The sequence below is a fragment of the Panthera uncia genome (assembly GCF_023721935.1).
Source record: "Panthera uncia isolate 11264 chromosome B3 unlocalized genomic scaffold, Puncia_PCG_1.0 HiC_scaffold_2, whole genome shotgun sequence".
NCBI lineage: Eukaryota > Metazoa > Chordata > Mammalia > Carnivora > Felidae > Panthera > Panthera uncia.
In genome coordinates, this window is record NW_026057583.1 from 3,804,315 (window position 1) to 3,816,674 (window position 12,360).

Below are 12,360 nucleotides of genomic sequence, written 5' to 3' on the forward strand. Positions count from 1 at the left end.
TTTATATATTTTTGAGACAGAGACAGAGCATGAACGGGGGAGGGTCAGAGAGAGAGGGAGACACAGAATCCGAAACAGGCTCCAGGCTCTGAGCGGCCAGCACAGAGCCCGACGCGGGGCTCGAACTCACGGACCGCGAGATCATGACCTGAGCCGAAGTTGGACATTTAACCGACTGAGCCACCCAGGCGCCCCCCAAAACATTTATTTGTTAATTTCTGAACTTAAGTGGGTAGTAATTTCCCACTTACCCAAACTTGGACCTTTTCAGCTTTGTTTTTGGCACTCGATTATTACAGAGGAATAAACACCAGTGAGGGATACAAAGAACGGATTTGTCCAAGCAGCTTCTGAAGAACTACGTCTGTAGTGAGTCTGTTAGGGATGATCTTACTGGAACGGTCTCCAGAGTCCTCCCCCGTGTGTTTTAGGGACCAGGCGTGATCACAGGGCAGTGCAGCTGACATTTAGAACCGAAGGGGGGTTTATCCCACTTAGAGCAGTGACCTCGAGAGGGCAAAGCACTGTCTTCATCGGTGCTAGAACTTGGAGCTCACCCGTCCGACCATCTTGCCGATGACAAGGTGTCCGTCCGTCTCAGGAAGGTGGCCTTGATCCCACCAGTGACAAGGCCGGGTTCTGGCATGTTTGACGAGAACAGAGAGAGTGCAAGTTCGTGATCCCGGGGGGTCCCGTGTGTGGACAGATCCAAAGCAGGGATTCAGAGCTGTCGTAGGGGCATCATGATTGGAGGAACTGGGTTTCTGAATTCACATATCCTGTTTGCTAAAAATAAGTGATCATTTCACAGTCGGCCTTATCCCTGAAAGTAGTTTTATAAAGCACATTTTTAAAACTCTACGAAGTTTTCATTGTTTCCTAATTGGCAAGTAAGCAGGTAAGACTGTTCTGTGAAAACCTTCTCAGAGTAGATTGTCTTCTGTGGGGCGGGGGCCTGGGCGGAGGGGACTCCCTGGTGGGGGTGGCAGGGGTGATGGGGGCTCATGCTGGGCTGGCGGAAGGCGGGGGCGGGGGCCCAGGCTGCTCCAACTCCTTTGTCAGCACGTGGCTTCTGCCGAGGGTCCAGAGTGGCTGCTCTCCCTCGCACCACACGTCCGCATCCCAGGCGGGAAGAACAGGGAGTGGGAGAATGGGAAGAGGAGGGCGCGTGCCCTCCCTGCAGGGACGTGAATGTCCCAGTGCCCACAGCCAGTCTCGCGGCCACATGTCACAGCGCCCACCTAACCAGCAGGTTGGGAAATGGAGCCTGACTAATCAGGAGTCAGCAGACGATGGCCCGTCACCTGTTCCGGTGAACGAAGTTTCCCGGAACACGGTCGTTCGTACCCATTCTTAGACGTGTTTTCTGTAGGTCCTGTCCAGAGACCGTGTGGCCTGCACTCTGGTTCTTTACAGAAAGAGTGTGCCTCCCCTCATCCCGAGCCTGAAATACCTATTAGCAAAGAAAACAGGAGAAGAGATACTTAGGAACAGCAGGTTCTTACCAAATAGGCAATTTTTGTTAATGTGAAAACCACGATGACTTTTCCATCTGCTTTTTCTCTCACTTACAAAAGAAAGGCCAGAAATCTTACGTACTTAATAGTAGTTTGTTTTTTTTTTTTTAAATACTAGTTTCTGTCTTAGTTGGTTATTAAAAGTCAGTCTCTTGGTAAATTTAGAGACGAGTGCGGTCGAGAAGAGCCCGCTCCAGTTTTGTACCACCGTCTGCCGGCCCCCTGCCACCTGTCCTAGTCCCCACTCCCGACAGCTTCAAATCTGTGAAAGTCTTGAAAACGACGTTATAATTAAATGTCATTGATGTGATAGTTTTTGGCTGTCTTCGTTCTCCCCCCTAGTTGGGTTTAGAAATAACACAGTTGTTGAGCTCTGGCTTCTCGCTCCAAGGCACTTTCTTCCATTTGTGTTCTATCACACCATATAATTTACAATCAAGAGCTTTTGAGAGAAAGTGCTTCAAAAAATAGAGAAAATAAAATTACAGGCATTTTCCATGAGGAAACCTTTGAAGTCAGCAATCTCATAATTTCTGTGTTTTACCCCTTCTGTGAAAAGGGAAGAAAAGGAGCTAATAACAGGCACAGAGAGAAAAATATTCCCACCCAGTGGAGTTCTACACGCATGTCAGCACAACCTCAAGACTGGCTGCTCGATGCTGAGACCACGCGGGGGGTGGGGCGGGCTGGAGTTCACCCGGGGTGAGGAGGCCGCGGCTGTGAGCACAGTAGCGCTGAAGAAGTTTATTCCGGACGCGGTGTCTCCCACCCGCCAGCCACCGTCCTAGCGAGAGCCGGGCACAGACCTGAGACGGGGCTCCCCACGCGCTTCCCTTCTGGGCTGTTGTCCCCTTTCCTCCTCCTCTTCCTCTTTCTGTTTTTGTTTTTAATGCCCAGGACAGCAGCTGGCACTTGGGAGCCTTCCTTCCCGTGAGCTAGAAAATGCCGTCCCCTCCAGGCTGTGGGGCTGCAAAACAACATTCTCGCTGTGGGCAGATGAATTCTGGGTGAACCAGTTAGAAAATAGCACCTTTTCTTCCAAACTGATGCGAGCTCTGCCCTGTGGCCTCGAGGGTGCCGTTCTGTAGCGCACGGCACGGTGTGGGCACCCGAGCCCCCCGGCGAGGGGCGGTCTGGAGCGGGACTCCAGGGGACCCCAGGACGCAGAGGTGAGTGCAGAAGGTAGGCTTCGAGTCTACCCTGGAGTCTGTGCGGAGGGCCACACAGAATGGGACCTTTTGAAACCCCTGGTCTTAACGGTTTTGAAACAAGGACCGGTCTGAGTCTGGTGTCTCTCAACTAGCATAGTTCACTTACTGCTCTTTATAAAATGTGTCACTTTAGGGGCGCCTGGGTGGCCCAGTCGGTTAAGTGTCCGACTTGGGCTCAGGTCGTGATCTCGTGGTTCGTGGGTTCGAGCCCCGCGTCGGGCTCTGTGCTGACAGCTCGGAGCCTGGATCCTGCTTCCGATCCTGTGTCTCCCTCTCTCTCTGCCCCTCCCCCACTAACACTCTGTTTCTCTCTCTCTCTCTCTCTCAAAAATAAACATTTATGGGGCACCTGGGTGGCGCAGTCGGTTAAGCGTCCGACTTCAGCCAGGTCACGATCTCGCGGTCCGTGAGTTCGAGCCCCGCGTCAGGCTCTGGGCTGATGGCTCGGAGCCTGGAGCCTGTTTCCGATTCTGTGTCTCCCTCTCTCTCTGCCCCTCCCCCGTTCATGCTCTGTCTCTCTCTGTCCCAAAAATAAAATAAAAAACGTTGAAAAAAAAAAAATAAAAAATAAACATTTATAAAAATGCATCACTTTGTAAACAGGATTAACAGTTTCTTCACTGCTACTCCCCAGACCTGCTGAGAACATGCAGCTTCTTTATATGCTCTGATGGGCTTATGTGATGTGAGGGGAGGACGCCAGTAACCAGCTTAAAACTAGTCTCCCGCAGCGTAGACAGTCTGTGGACGACTGCCCGGGGGACGTTCCGCTTCCCAGCTGTCCCCCCAAGGAGAGGGCTTCTGTGGCCGCGTGGTGTGAGGGAGAAGGGGGTCTTCACCAGGAAGCGCCACCGGGGCCGGCGTGGGGCACCGGCTCCTCACCAGACACTTTTTTCCGTGTTTGGTAGAAGTCGCCCTCGTGCACGAGGTGGAGCCTCATCGTGGTTTTGATGTGCGTCTCCCTCGTGACTAATGACCGACGTCTCTTCGTGGCCTGCTGGCCATTCGTACATCTTCTTTGGAGAAAGATCCCTTCGAGTCCTCTGCCCGTCTTTCCATTGGGCTGCTCGTCTTTTCTGCTGGGTTGTAGGAGTTCTTTATCCTGGACGTCGAGTCTGTTAATTTACGGGATCTTCTCAGCGGTTCGCTATTTAACCTGCCTGCCGAAGTTCTTTCTTTTTCATCCTTCCGTCTGAATTTATTTCTAGGATTTCTAGCTCTTACTTTTTTACAGCTGCCTCATGTTTTATGGATGCAGTGCCCCCACACGCCCCTTATTTCTTGGAGAATTTTTAAGTGAACTCTGTAACTCTCGGTCACTCCGTCACCTCTCTTACTTGGTTACGAATGCTCCCTCTGTTGAGTCTGGTTACTGTTGATTGGGGCGGGGGTTCCTGTCGTGCCCTGTGCGAAGCCGTCTTCAGTCGGGTCTTCTCCCCCGCGTCACCCTGGGGCATCTCCGAGTCACCTGTCCCTCCCAAGCGCCACAGCCCCGCAGCTGCTCAGCTCGGCGCCTTCACCAGGGCGGATGGCGCAGGACCGCGGGCACGGGCCCAGTACGATCCGTCCCGCCCTCTGTCCCCCAGTGGTAGCCACGGCCCAGGGCACACGTGGTTCTTCCAGGTCCAGAGAGAGGGCCTGGGCTGTGTGGCTGGGGCCCGTCCTGAGCGGGCAGCGGACCTGGCCTGGCGCCCTGTGGGACGCGGACAGGGGTTTTACCCCCATTTACTACTGTGGGCTCCCCTCCTCCCCCTCCCGGTTCACAGACCAGACCCTTCCATTGCTGGTGCTGAAGAGTAACTACTTCCTTTTCCGCCATTTCTAGATTTTAAATTGAAAAGCGTTAGGACTTGAGGCCACTTAGTAAATACCACCCCTTTCTTTCCCGAATTGAGAAATGAGAGAAAACGACAAACCGGAGAAGGTGTGAAGGCCAGACTCTCACCTTCATTACCCGTCAGGCTGACCTTGGAGAGTGCGGTCTCGACCGTGGAGGGTACGGAGCCCCTGCCGCCACGTTCCAGAATGAGACCAGCCAGGCCGCGGGGCTCCTGCCGCAGGGCCAGGTCAGGGTGGCTTCCGTAAGTGACGCGGAGGGACGGGGCGGACTGTGCACTTCTAGTGGAGAGGGGAAGAAGACCCTCGTCCCCCGGTCCTCTCTCTTCTCACACTTACCTGTCACATCCTGGGGGAACCCTTGGCGAGGAGGCAGAGACAGGCCACGAGTGTGCGGATCGTGGAACCTTCTCTGCCTGCAGGAAACTGTCCGCCCCCTCTGTCCTGGACCTCAGGGAAGTCTGTGTCCAGCGTGGCCATCGCTGTGGGCCTCGTGACCCGGCAGCTGCTCATCCCAGAGGGACTGGGCACCCCTACGTCGCTACTTAACAGACCAGCCCCGCCCCCCGCCGCCCCCCTCCCCGGGGCCCAGGCTCTGCCCTCTCCCTCCCGTCACGAGGAGGCTCCCCTGGACGTGTCCCCCTCACCGTGAGGGCGCCAGCAGGCGGGGGCCCAGACCAAAGAGGGAGGGCAGTGCCGACTGCCGCTCGTCCCGACAGAACATGGGCCAAGCGGCCCGGCTCACCGGTCACACCACGGAGTTTGGGAGCAAAAGCTCGGCGTGACCGGAAGTGGGCTTAAGGGCGTTGGTCTTTGCTGGGGACGAAGGCAAAGTGAATGAAAAGACCCCGCTGGTACCCAGATGCATCCGAGCGAGAGGGGGAGCTTTTCCGTCACGTTATTCAAAGTTAAGAGTCGCCCTTGTTCCTCGGGGTGACGTCGTGCACCTTACAGGTTTGTTGAAGCTGCTTCCCTCTGTTCACGCGTCCTGTGATCCCTCACGACTGTTCCTTGCCCTTCCCAGCAATTGGCTGTCCGTGGCTTAACTTTGGTTCTTCAGCCTCACGCTAGGAATTTGGCAAGGCTGTTTGAAATCCAGGTATGCTTGCCTGACCTGGCACGTTCTGTCCCCTTCTCTCGCCAGCTCATCCCCAGCGACCCCTTCTGGGTACCAACCACCGAGGAGGAGTACTTACACTTCGGGGAGAAGGCGGATTCTGAGAACCAGGCCCGGAAGTACATGGACGCCGTGCGTAAGCGGAAGGGTCTTTACGTGGAGGAGAAGGTGGTGGCGCACGCGGAGAAGCAGAGAACCCTCAGCAAAAATAAGTAACCCCGCCCCCGGCAGGGCCGCCTCTTTCGGACGGAGGTGTCACCCCAGGCCAGATACTGGGAAAACCTCTCTGAGCCCACTGCCAATAAAGTTGATGCTTATAAGTATCTTAAAGAGGTGCGAGAGAACGTGTCTCCCAAGTGGTTTTGTTGACCCATTCTGGCGCGAGGCGAGAAGTTCCCGGCGTCCGGGGCCCCGCGCCCCGGGGGAGCTCGCTCCGGCGCGGTCCTAACTGATTCCCACGTCAGGCCGCGTCCTCGAGAGACCACTTGCAGTCCGACCCGGTCGTAGCTGACCCTCGTCCTGCTGGTCTGTGTGGCCACACTGTCCCGTCCGATTGGCGCTGGCCTCAAACCTGCTTTCGCACTCCCTCATAAATCACATCGCTCGTGTTCAGATAGGTGTTGGTGAGAGTTAGGCCGTACGCCTGTTCTTTAGAAAAATAACTTCTGTGACTTCCTGGGTGGTTTCCTGTTAACCTTCAGGGACGTTAGCTGACGTGACGAGATTATTTCCTTTATTGCAAACACTCTTAAACCTCCTCGCTTGCGCCCTTCGGGGAGATCTCCTGGAAGGAGCCAACGCGATTCAGCCAAAAGTAGATTTTGTAATTTTTGATGCTTGCTGCACTAATAATTTTTATAGCCACTTAAAAGAAGGATTCTCTTTCAAAACACGTACGACGATCAGATCAGACTTTGTTCTTGAGAGGCTTTCAATGGGCTTTCTTCCCATACACTAGGTCAATAAACGAGGTCCTAATACTGGTTATAGAAACATTATCTTTGTTCGTTCGAGCCATGGTCTAGCTGGTCGGCTCTAATTGACCCCGACTTTGGCGAGAGTGTGGCTCCATAAGTCACCGTCACTTTAAGCTTACCAGGTACAGATACTTGAGTTAACTCAGGAGAGTTATTCCGGGCATCGGTTTATCTTGAAAACTTTGACAGGGAGGAAAAGCTGGCGCGTCGATTGGCAGCCTTCGTAAACAGCACCCTTCCGAGCGCCACACGTGCCGTGACAAGTACTCTGGGACTCTGCCCCTTCCCGGCACTCGCTCATTTCGCAAGGAGGCGCAGCCCCAGACTTGGAGCTCTCTCCGCAGTCCCGTGGGGCCCTGCCAGACGCGCCGGCGCGGGGGAGGTGACGCGGCACCGTCCCCACGTGGAGGGAGACGGTCACGAGTGGTCAAGTGACCCCGGAGAAGCCGGCCGGGGGGTGCGGCCAGCCCTCCGTGTGAGTCGTCCACCCCACGTGCACGCCGTGGTGCCCCCCCCCCCCCTACTCAGGAACCACGTCCCTGTGCGGCAGGAGTGGGTGCTGAGACCGTGTCTTTGCTCGCTCGTGCCCCGGGGCCGTGCCCAAAGCCTAGCCTCACTGGCAGCGGGAGTGTTCCTGTTCTCACGCAGGCGGGGTGTCTGTAGTCAGTTACGGGCAGGCCTCGGGCAGCGGGGGGCCACCAACCCAGGACCCTCGCTCCTGGAGGACTTGGCATTGATGTCTGGGGACAGCCGTCCTGCTCTGGGGACGGGCACCGGACAACATGGCTGTAATGCCTTTTCCCCATGACCCTGGAGCACGGGCGGGCCAGGGGCTGGGGCGGGGAGAGGGGCAGAGGGACGAGCTGCTTGGGTCAGTGTCCATAGACGTGAGGGGAGATACCCAAGTCCTGTTGTGATCCCTAGGACACCACACACACACACACACACACACACACACACACACGCGTGTATACAACAGTACGTGCAAGTGTGTGTGTGCCAGGTAATAGCTAAGTTCACAGCCCACAGCCCGGGGTCCCGTTTCTCATCCAGTTAACACCTCTTAGTAAGCCCTGTTCCAGGCGCATCACAAAAAGTTCCCAAGGATTATTGCCTGATTTGTGTTAGGATCGTCGACAGGAGCTGGGTCCTCACTATGGCAGAGGGAAGGACTTGGGGCATCTTTATATCTATATTTATATTCTGTGTCTCCAGCCCAGTAGGCAAAGCTACTAACAGCAATGGTGTCCAAGTTTTAGAAATATATAATGGCTCCGTTTCTGGCTGGTAAGTTTAGAAAATAATTGATTTCAGAAATTAGGCTAGCCTGTGCACCTGACACGGAGAGTAGGGCACTGGGTAGGCAATACCCCTTCTCTCCTGTCTGACAACGACCAAAGAAGGCTTGGAGCCTTAGGCAGCTTGTCACAGAGCAGGAGCCCTCCAGGTCAGTATGTTATTAAATCTGCAAATTAGAAGCTGTTCGTTGTGAAACAGTCAAACCCTTTCGTTTCTTTTCTTTTTTTTTAAATTTTTTAAATGTTTATTTATTATCAAGAGACAGAGAGAGACAGAGCATGAGCATGGGAGGGACAGAGAAAGAGAGAGGCAAAGAATCCAAAGCAGGCTCCAGGCTCTGAGCTGTCAGCACAGAGCCCGATGCAGGGCTCGAACTCACGAACTTCGAGATCATGGCCTGAGCCGAAGTCAGACGCTTAACCGACTGAGCCACCCAGGCGTCCCTCAAGCCCTTTCTTTCTAAGGCAGAGAGCATTTTAAACTTTCTAGGATAGAAAAGAAATAGATAAAAGTAACAATAAAAGCCAAGCATTTATATCAGATTCTAAAAACAAGATTATGAATGTCGACCAAAACACAGGAACCAGACCGCAGAGGTGCTAACACTTTCCTTTGATCCTGCCGGTGGTCAGAGTCTGCAGCACAGCGAGCGTCTGTCTCCTAGTGGCCTGGCAATGAGAAGAGGGAAGAGACCACCCTGCGGTGTATCTGCCCTCTGGTTATGAGCGGAGCCCCGTGCAGCAGGCTCTAGAGAGAGGCAGAGTGGTTCCGACCAGACAAGACGAGCAGGAAGGGAGTGAGGGGGCCGAACAAGTAAGGGTTCCCAGAAGGGCTGGAGTGAAGGGTCCAGGCCTTTCCCAACCTGGGCAGTCGTGGCCCAGGGCTGGAAGGCCAGAGGCTTGAGTAGCGGGATGGGGTTTCTTCCAATGCACATCCCCTTCCTCTGGGCCCGGGTTGATAAGGACATTCCAGAGGGCCAGGCAACTCTCTCTATCCCACACCTCGGTCCCTCCCCCGGCAGGGCTAGAGCGTTCGGTTTGGGGGTTACTTCATTACCCTCTTTGTTGATTTTGCACGTCCCTCCCGGGTCTTGGGTCTGGCTGAGAGTATCTTCTACCTTACAGTAGATAGAGAAACCCTTAAGACTTCAAAAAAATAATAATAACAAAATAAAAAATAGAGGTACAGAGGGGGAAAAAATCCTTTTCTCGGTGATTAGTTGTAGAAAATTTATAGGCTGAGTTTCTGATGTAATAAAATCCTAACGATCACTTTTTTTAATCACTAAGCCTTTCCACGTGCGTACGCCGTTATTTTAGGCTCGGGAAATTAAGGGTCATCGGACAGAACACTGATGGACGGAGGAAGGAGGCATTTGCCTGTGAGACCCAGTAGGAGCCAAGGAAGGGAGGGGCAAGCTGTAGGATCTGGGGCACCGATAAATGGGCCGTTAAGGGAAGAAGGCTGGATCACACTGGACAGCCTTGTTTGAACATCAGGTTTAGATGTTTCTTTTTTTATTTGTCCGAACTCAGAAAAAGCGACCTTATGAGAGGTCTAGTTTTGAATGTTTACTTCTCTTCTGTCTTTTTTTTTTTTAAGTACATCTGGAAAATTCAGAGCTCGTGGACTCCTGTTCTGCTATCAGATGAGATCATTGGAAATACACACTTTCCATCTCATATGCTACCTTTTCCAAAGACATTTTCTCTCACTAACACAACTTCACTTTTAGGGGCGCCCGGGTGTCCAACTCTTGGTTTCCGCTTGGGTCGTGATTTCCCGCTTTGTGGGTTCGGGCCCCGGCTCGGGATTCTCTCTCTCCCTCTCTCTCCGCCCCATCCCCTGCTTGCTCTCTCTCTCTTTCCAGGGTAAATAAACAAACTTGGAAAAAATTGTTTAGGAAACTTCCCTCTTGAGAATGTCACTTGGAGGTGAAGTCATTTGGCCGCTTCACGGCGGCCTCGGAGTGTTTTTAAAATTGCCCCCCCACCAAATAAGCTGCAGTTGTTAGCTCCCAGATGCGTAGCATTGAGCGTTTGGAAAGGGTTGGACGCTTTTTTCCAGACGGAAAAAGCGGTGCTTACTGGTCACGTGGTTCTCCGAAGGAGGCAGAAGCCCCCGAGGTCTGAGACCACCCGCAGCCTCCTCTCTCGGAGAGCTGCTTCCCTTCCCCGGACAGGGCTGGCGTTTCTCAGGTGATGTGCACAGAGCCTTCCTCGCGGACCCGGCGTCTGCCCTGGCCGAAGGGAGCCCTGCGCCCACGGCCTGGTGGCCCGGGTCACACCGCGGCTTCCCCCTCGGGACCGCTGGCTCTGGGGGGGGGGGGGGGGGGGGGGGCGTGTCTCACCCGGGCCCGGGGTCAGATCCACGCTCTGTGGGGCGTGACCTCCTCGTCCTCCTCACCACCGCCCCCCCCCCCGGCCCCTGCCGGCCGCCACCACATTCCCTGAGCCGCGCTCCTGCCGGAGCCGTCGAGCTGGATTTCGTATCTTTCTTCTCTCTCCCTCTTGGTGTTGTCGGAGGGGCCTCGGCGCAGCGGGGCCTTTACGTCCCGGGCTTTGTGGCGTCTTGAGCAAGTCAGCCCCTTGGCAACCCGCCTCCCACACGGACAGACAGGTGCCCCCGGGCGTCCCCAGGCTTGGGGATGGATTCAAGCGGCCGTCACTAGCGCACTCGAGATTATTACCTCCTTCTGTGACTCAACCAACCGTGTCTGCTGCCTTCCTTTCACGGTATGTTTCCCTCCCAGAAGGTTGTTCAGAATCCCCTACAGATGGGGGCGGGGGGGGGGGGGGGGTGGGCGGGGATGGCCAGCCCCTGGCAGCTGCGGGCCGGCCTGGACAAGCAGCTTTGAGTAGTGGTCTCTCCCCAGCTTGGCCGTGCGTGCTAGAATGTACGGTGGTCGTACGTGCACCCTGGGCATCTTTCTAGAAACCTCTCCTACGGAAGCATCACACAAGCGTGCAGAGGTATCCGCACGGGGCCGTGTGGAACGGCCCCCACCGGGAAGGCTCCGAACGTCCATCCGGAAAGAGCTGCTGGCTCCGCGGCTGGTTGAGGGCTGGAAGCTCCTGAAGGGTACGAAATCCCAAGATGCTATACTTTGCCTGAATCCGTTTTTACCACGTATTTAAAACGTGCGTGTACGTCGTTATCACGCGCTCCGTAAAAACCCGGAGACCTGGCTACGGACCTGTGAAATTTCTTATCGCCGGGGGCATAATTAACAGAGCGGTTTCCTTTCTACATTGTTTTTCTGTAAAGTTTTTCCTTTGCGAATCCAGCGTGTAGTACTTTGATGATCAGAAAAAGGCGATTCCCTGGGATGGAAAAGCTAACAAAGGGGTCCCGCACCGCCGCCTGTTGCCGAGGGCCCAAGGGGCTCTTCGTCTGCAGTGAGGCGGGTGGTGGTGGGTGGGGACGTGCTTGGTGCCGCTCTGAGAGCCTTGTGGGCCGAGTCGAATGCACCAGACAGGCCAGCACGATGCCGGCCCTGACTTCGGGAGGGCCGGCGGATGCCCGGTCACCCCACAGGCAGGGCAGCCCCCGTGTCTGTGCCCCCCACATCCCCCATACAGCGTCTTCGGAGGGGAAGGGCACGGGATGCTCCTGTCCCAGGAGTGGGCATGTTCTGAACCACGTGGCTACACCCACAGGTCAGAGATCCAGGCACACTGATGATGGGTCTCAGGAACTTGCATAGGGAATCGGGATCATGAGCCAGCTGGGAGAGGAAGAGGAGGGGAAAGAGAAGACCCCCGAGGGGCACCTGGGGGGCTCAGCTGAGAGTTTTTGAGAGAGAGAGAGAGAGAGAGAGAGAGAGAGAGAGGGAGAGAATCCCAAGCAGGCTCCGTAACCAGATGAGCCACCCACCCAGGTGCCCCAAGCATCTGACTCTCGATTTCAGCTCAGGTCCTGATCTCAGAGTTTGTGGGATCGAGCCCCACATTGGGCTCTGCACTGACAGTGTGGAGCCTGCTTGGGATTCTCTCTCTGTCTCCCTCTCCCCCGTCTCATGCTCTCTCTCGTTCTCTCAAAACACATACATAAACATTTAAAAGAAAAAAAGACAGAGGTGCCCGTGAGAGGCCTTGGAGGTGGCGGGGTGGTGAGTCACCAGAAGCCCTGTGCTCGGCTCCTGGGGCTGGGATCTCGGGCCGCCCAGACCCTAACCACACGTCCCCTCCGCCTCCCTGCGCGGTCCTGAGGCCTGGTCCCCTGGGGACCTCGGGACAGCCACCCAGCTGATAACCTGTCTGGCTTCCCCGGCGAAGCCCTCCTCCGTAGGGAAACCCGAAGGGGGTCTGCTCCCCCCTAAAATGGGTGCACATGGAGTCCACCCACCCCTGGAGCCCCCAGAGTCCCTTCTGGCCGGAGTGCATTCTCCGTGAGAAACCCAG

At 55.3% G+C, this 12,360-nt stretch overlaps 1 protein-coding gene and 1 long non-coding RNA gene across 2 annotated transcripts in view; both read left to right on the forward strand.

Moving 5' to 3' along the window:
• EFL1 (elongation factor like GTPase 1) overlaps positions 1–6,004 on the forward strand; it is a 125,228-nt gene extending 119,224 nt beyond the window's left edge. Inside the window, exon 20 of the mRNA XM_049614337.1 lies at positions 5,709–6,004. Coding sequence (XP_049470294.1) covers positions 5,709–5,897 — 189 coding nt within the window. The 3' untranslated portion in view covers positions 5,898–6,004. The remainder of the gene's footprint in view (positions 1–5,708) is intronic.
• Positions 6,005–10,382: 4,378 nt separating this feature from the next.
• LOC125910765 (uncharacterized) lies at positions 10,383–11,206 on the forward strand. Its single transcript, XR_007454166.1, has 2 exons — positions 10,383–10,692; positions 10,833–11,206. It is a non-coding gene; the product is annotated as an uncharacterized LOC125910765 (long non-coding RNA).
• Positions 11,207–12,360: the final 1,154 nt, after the last annotated feature.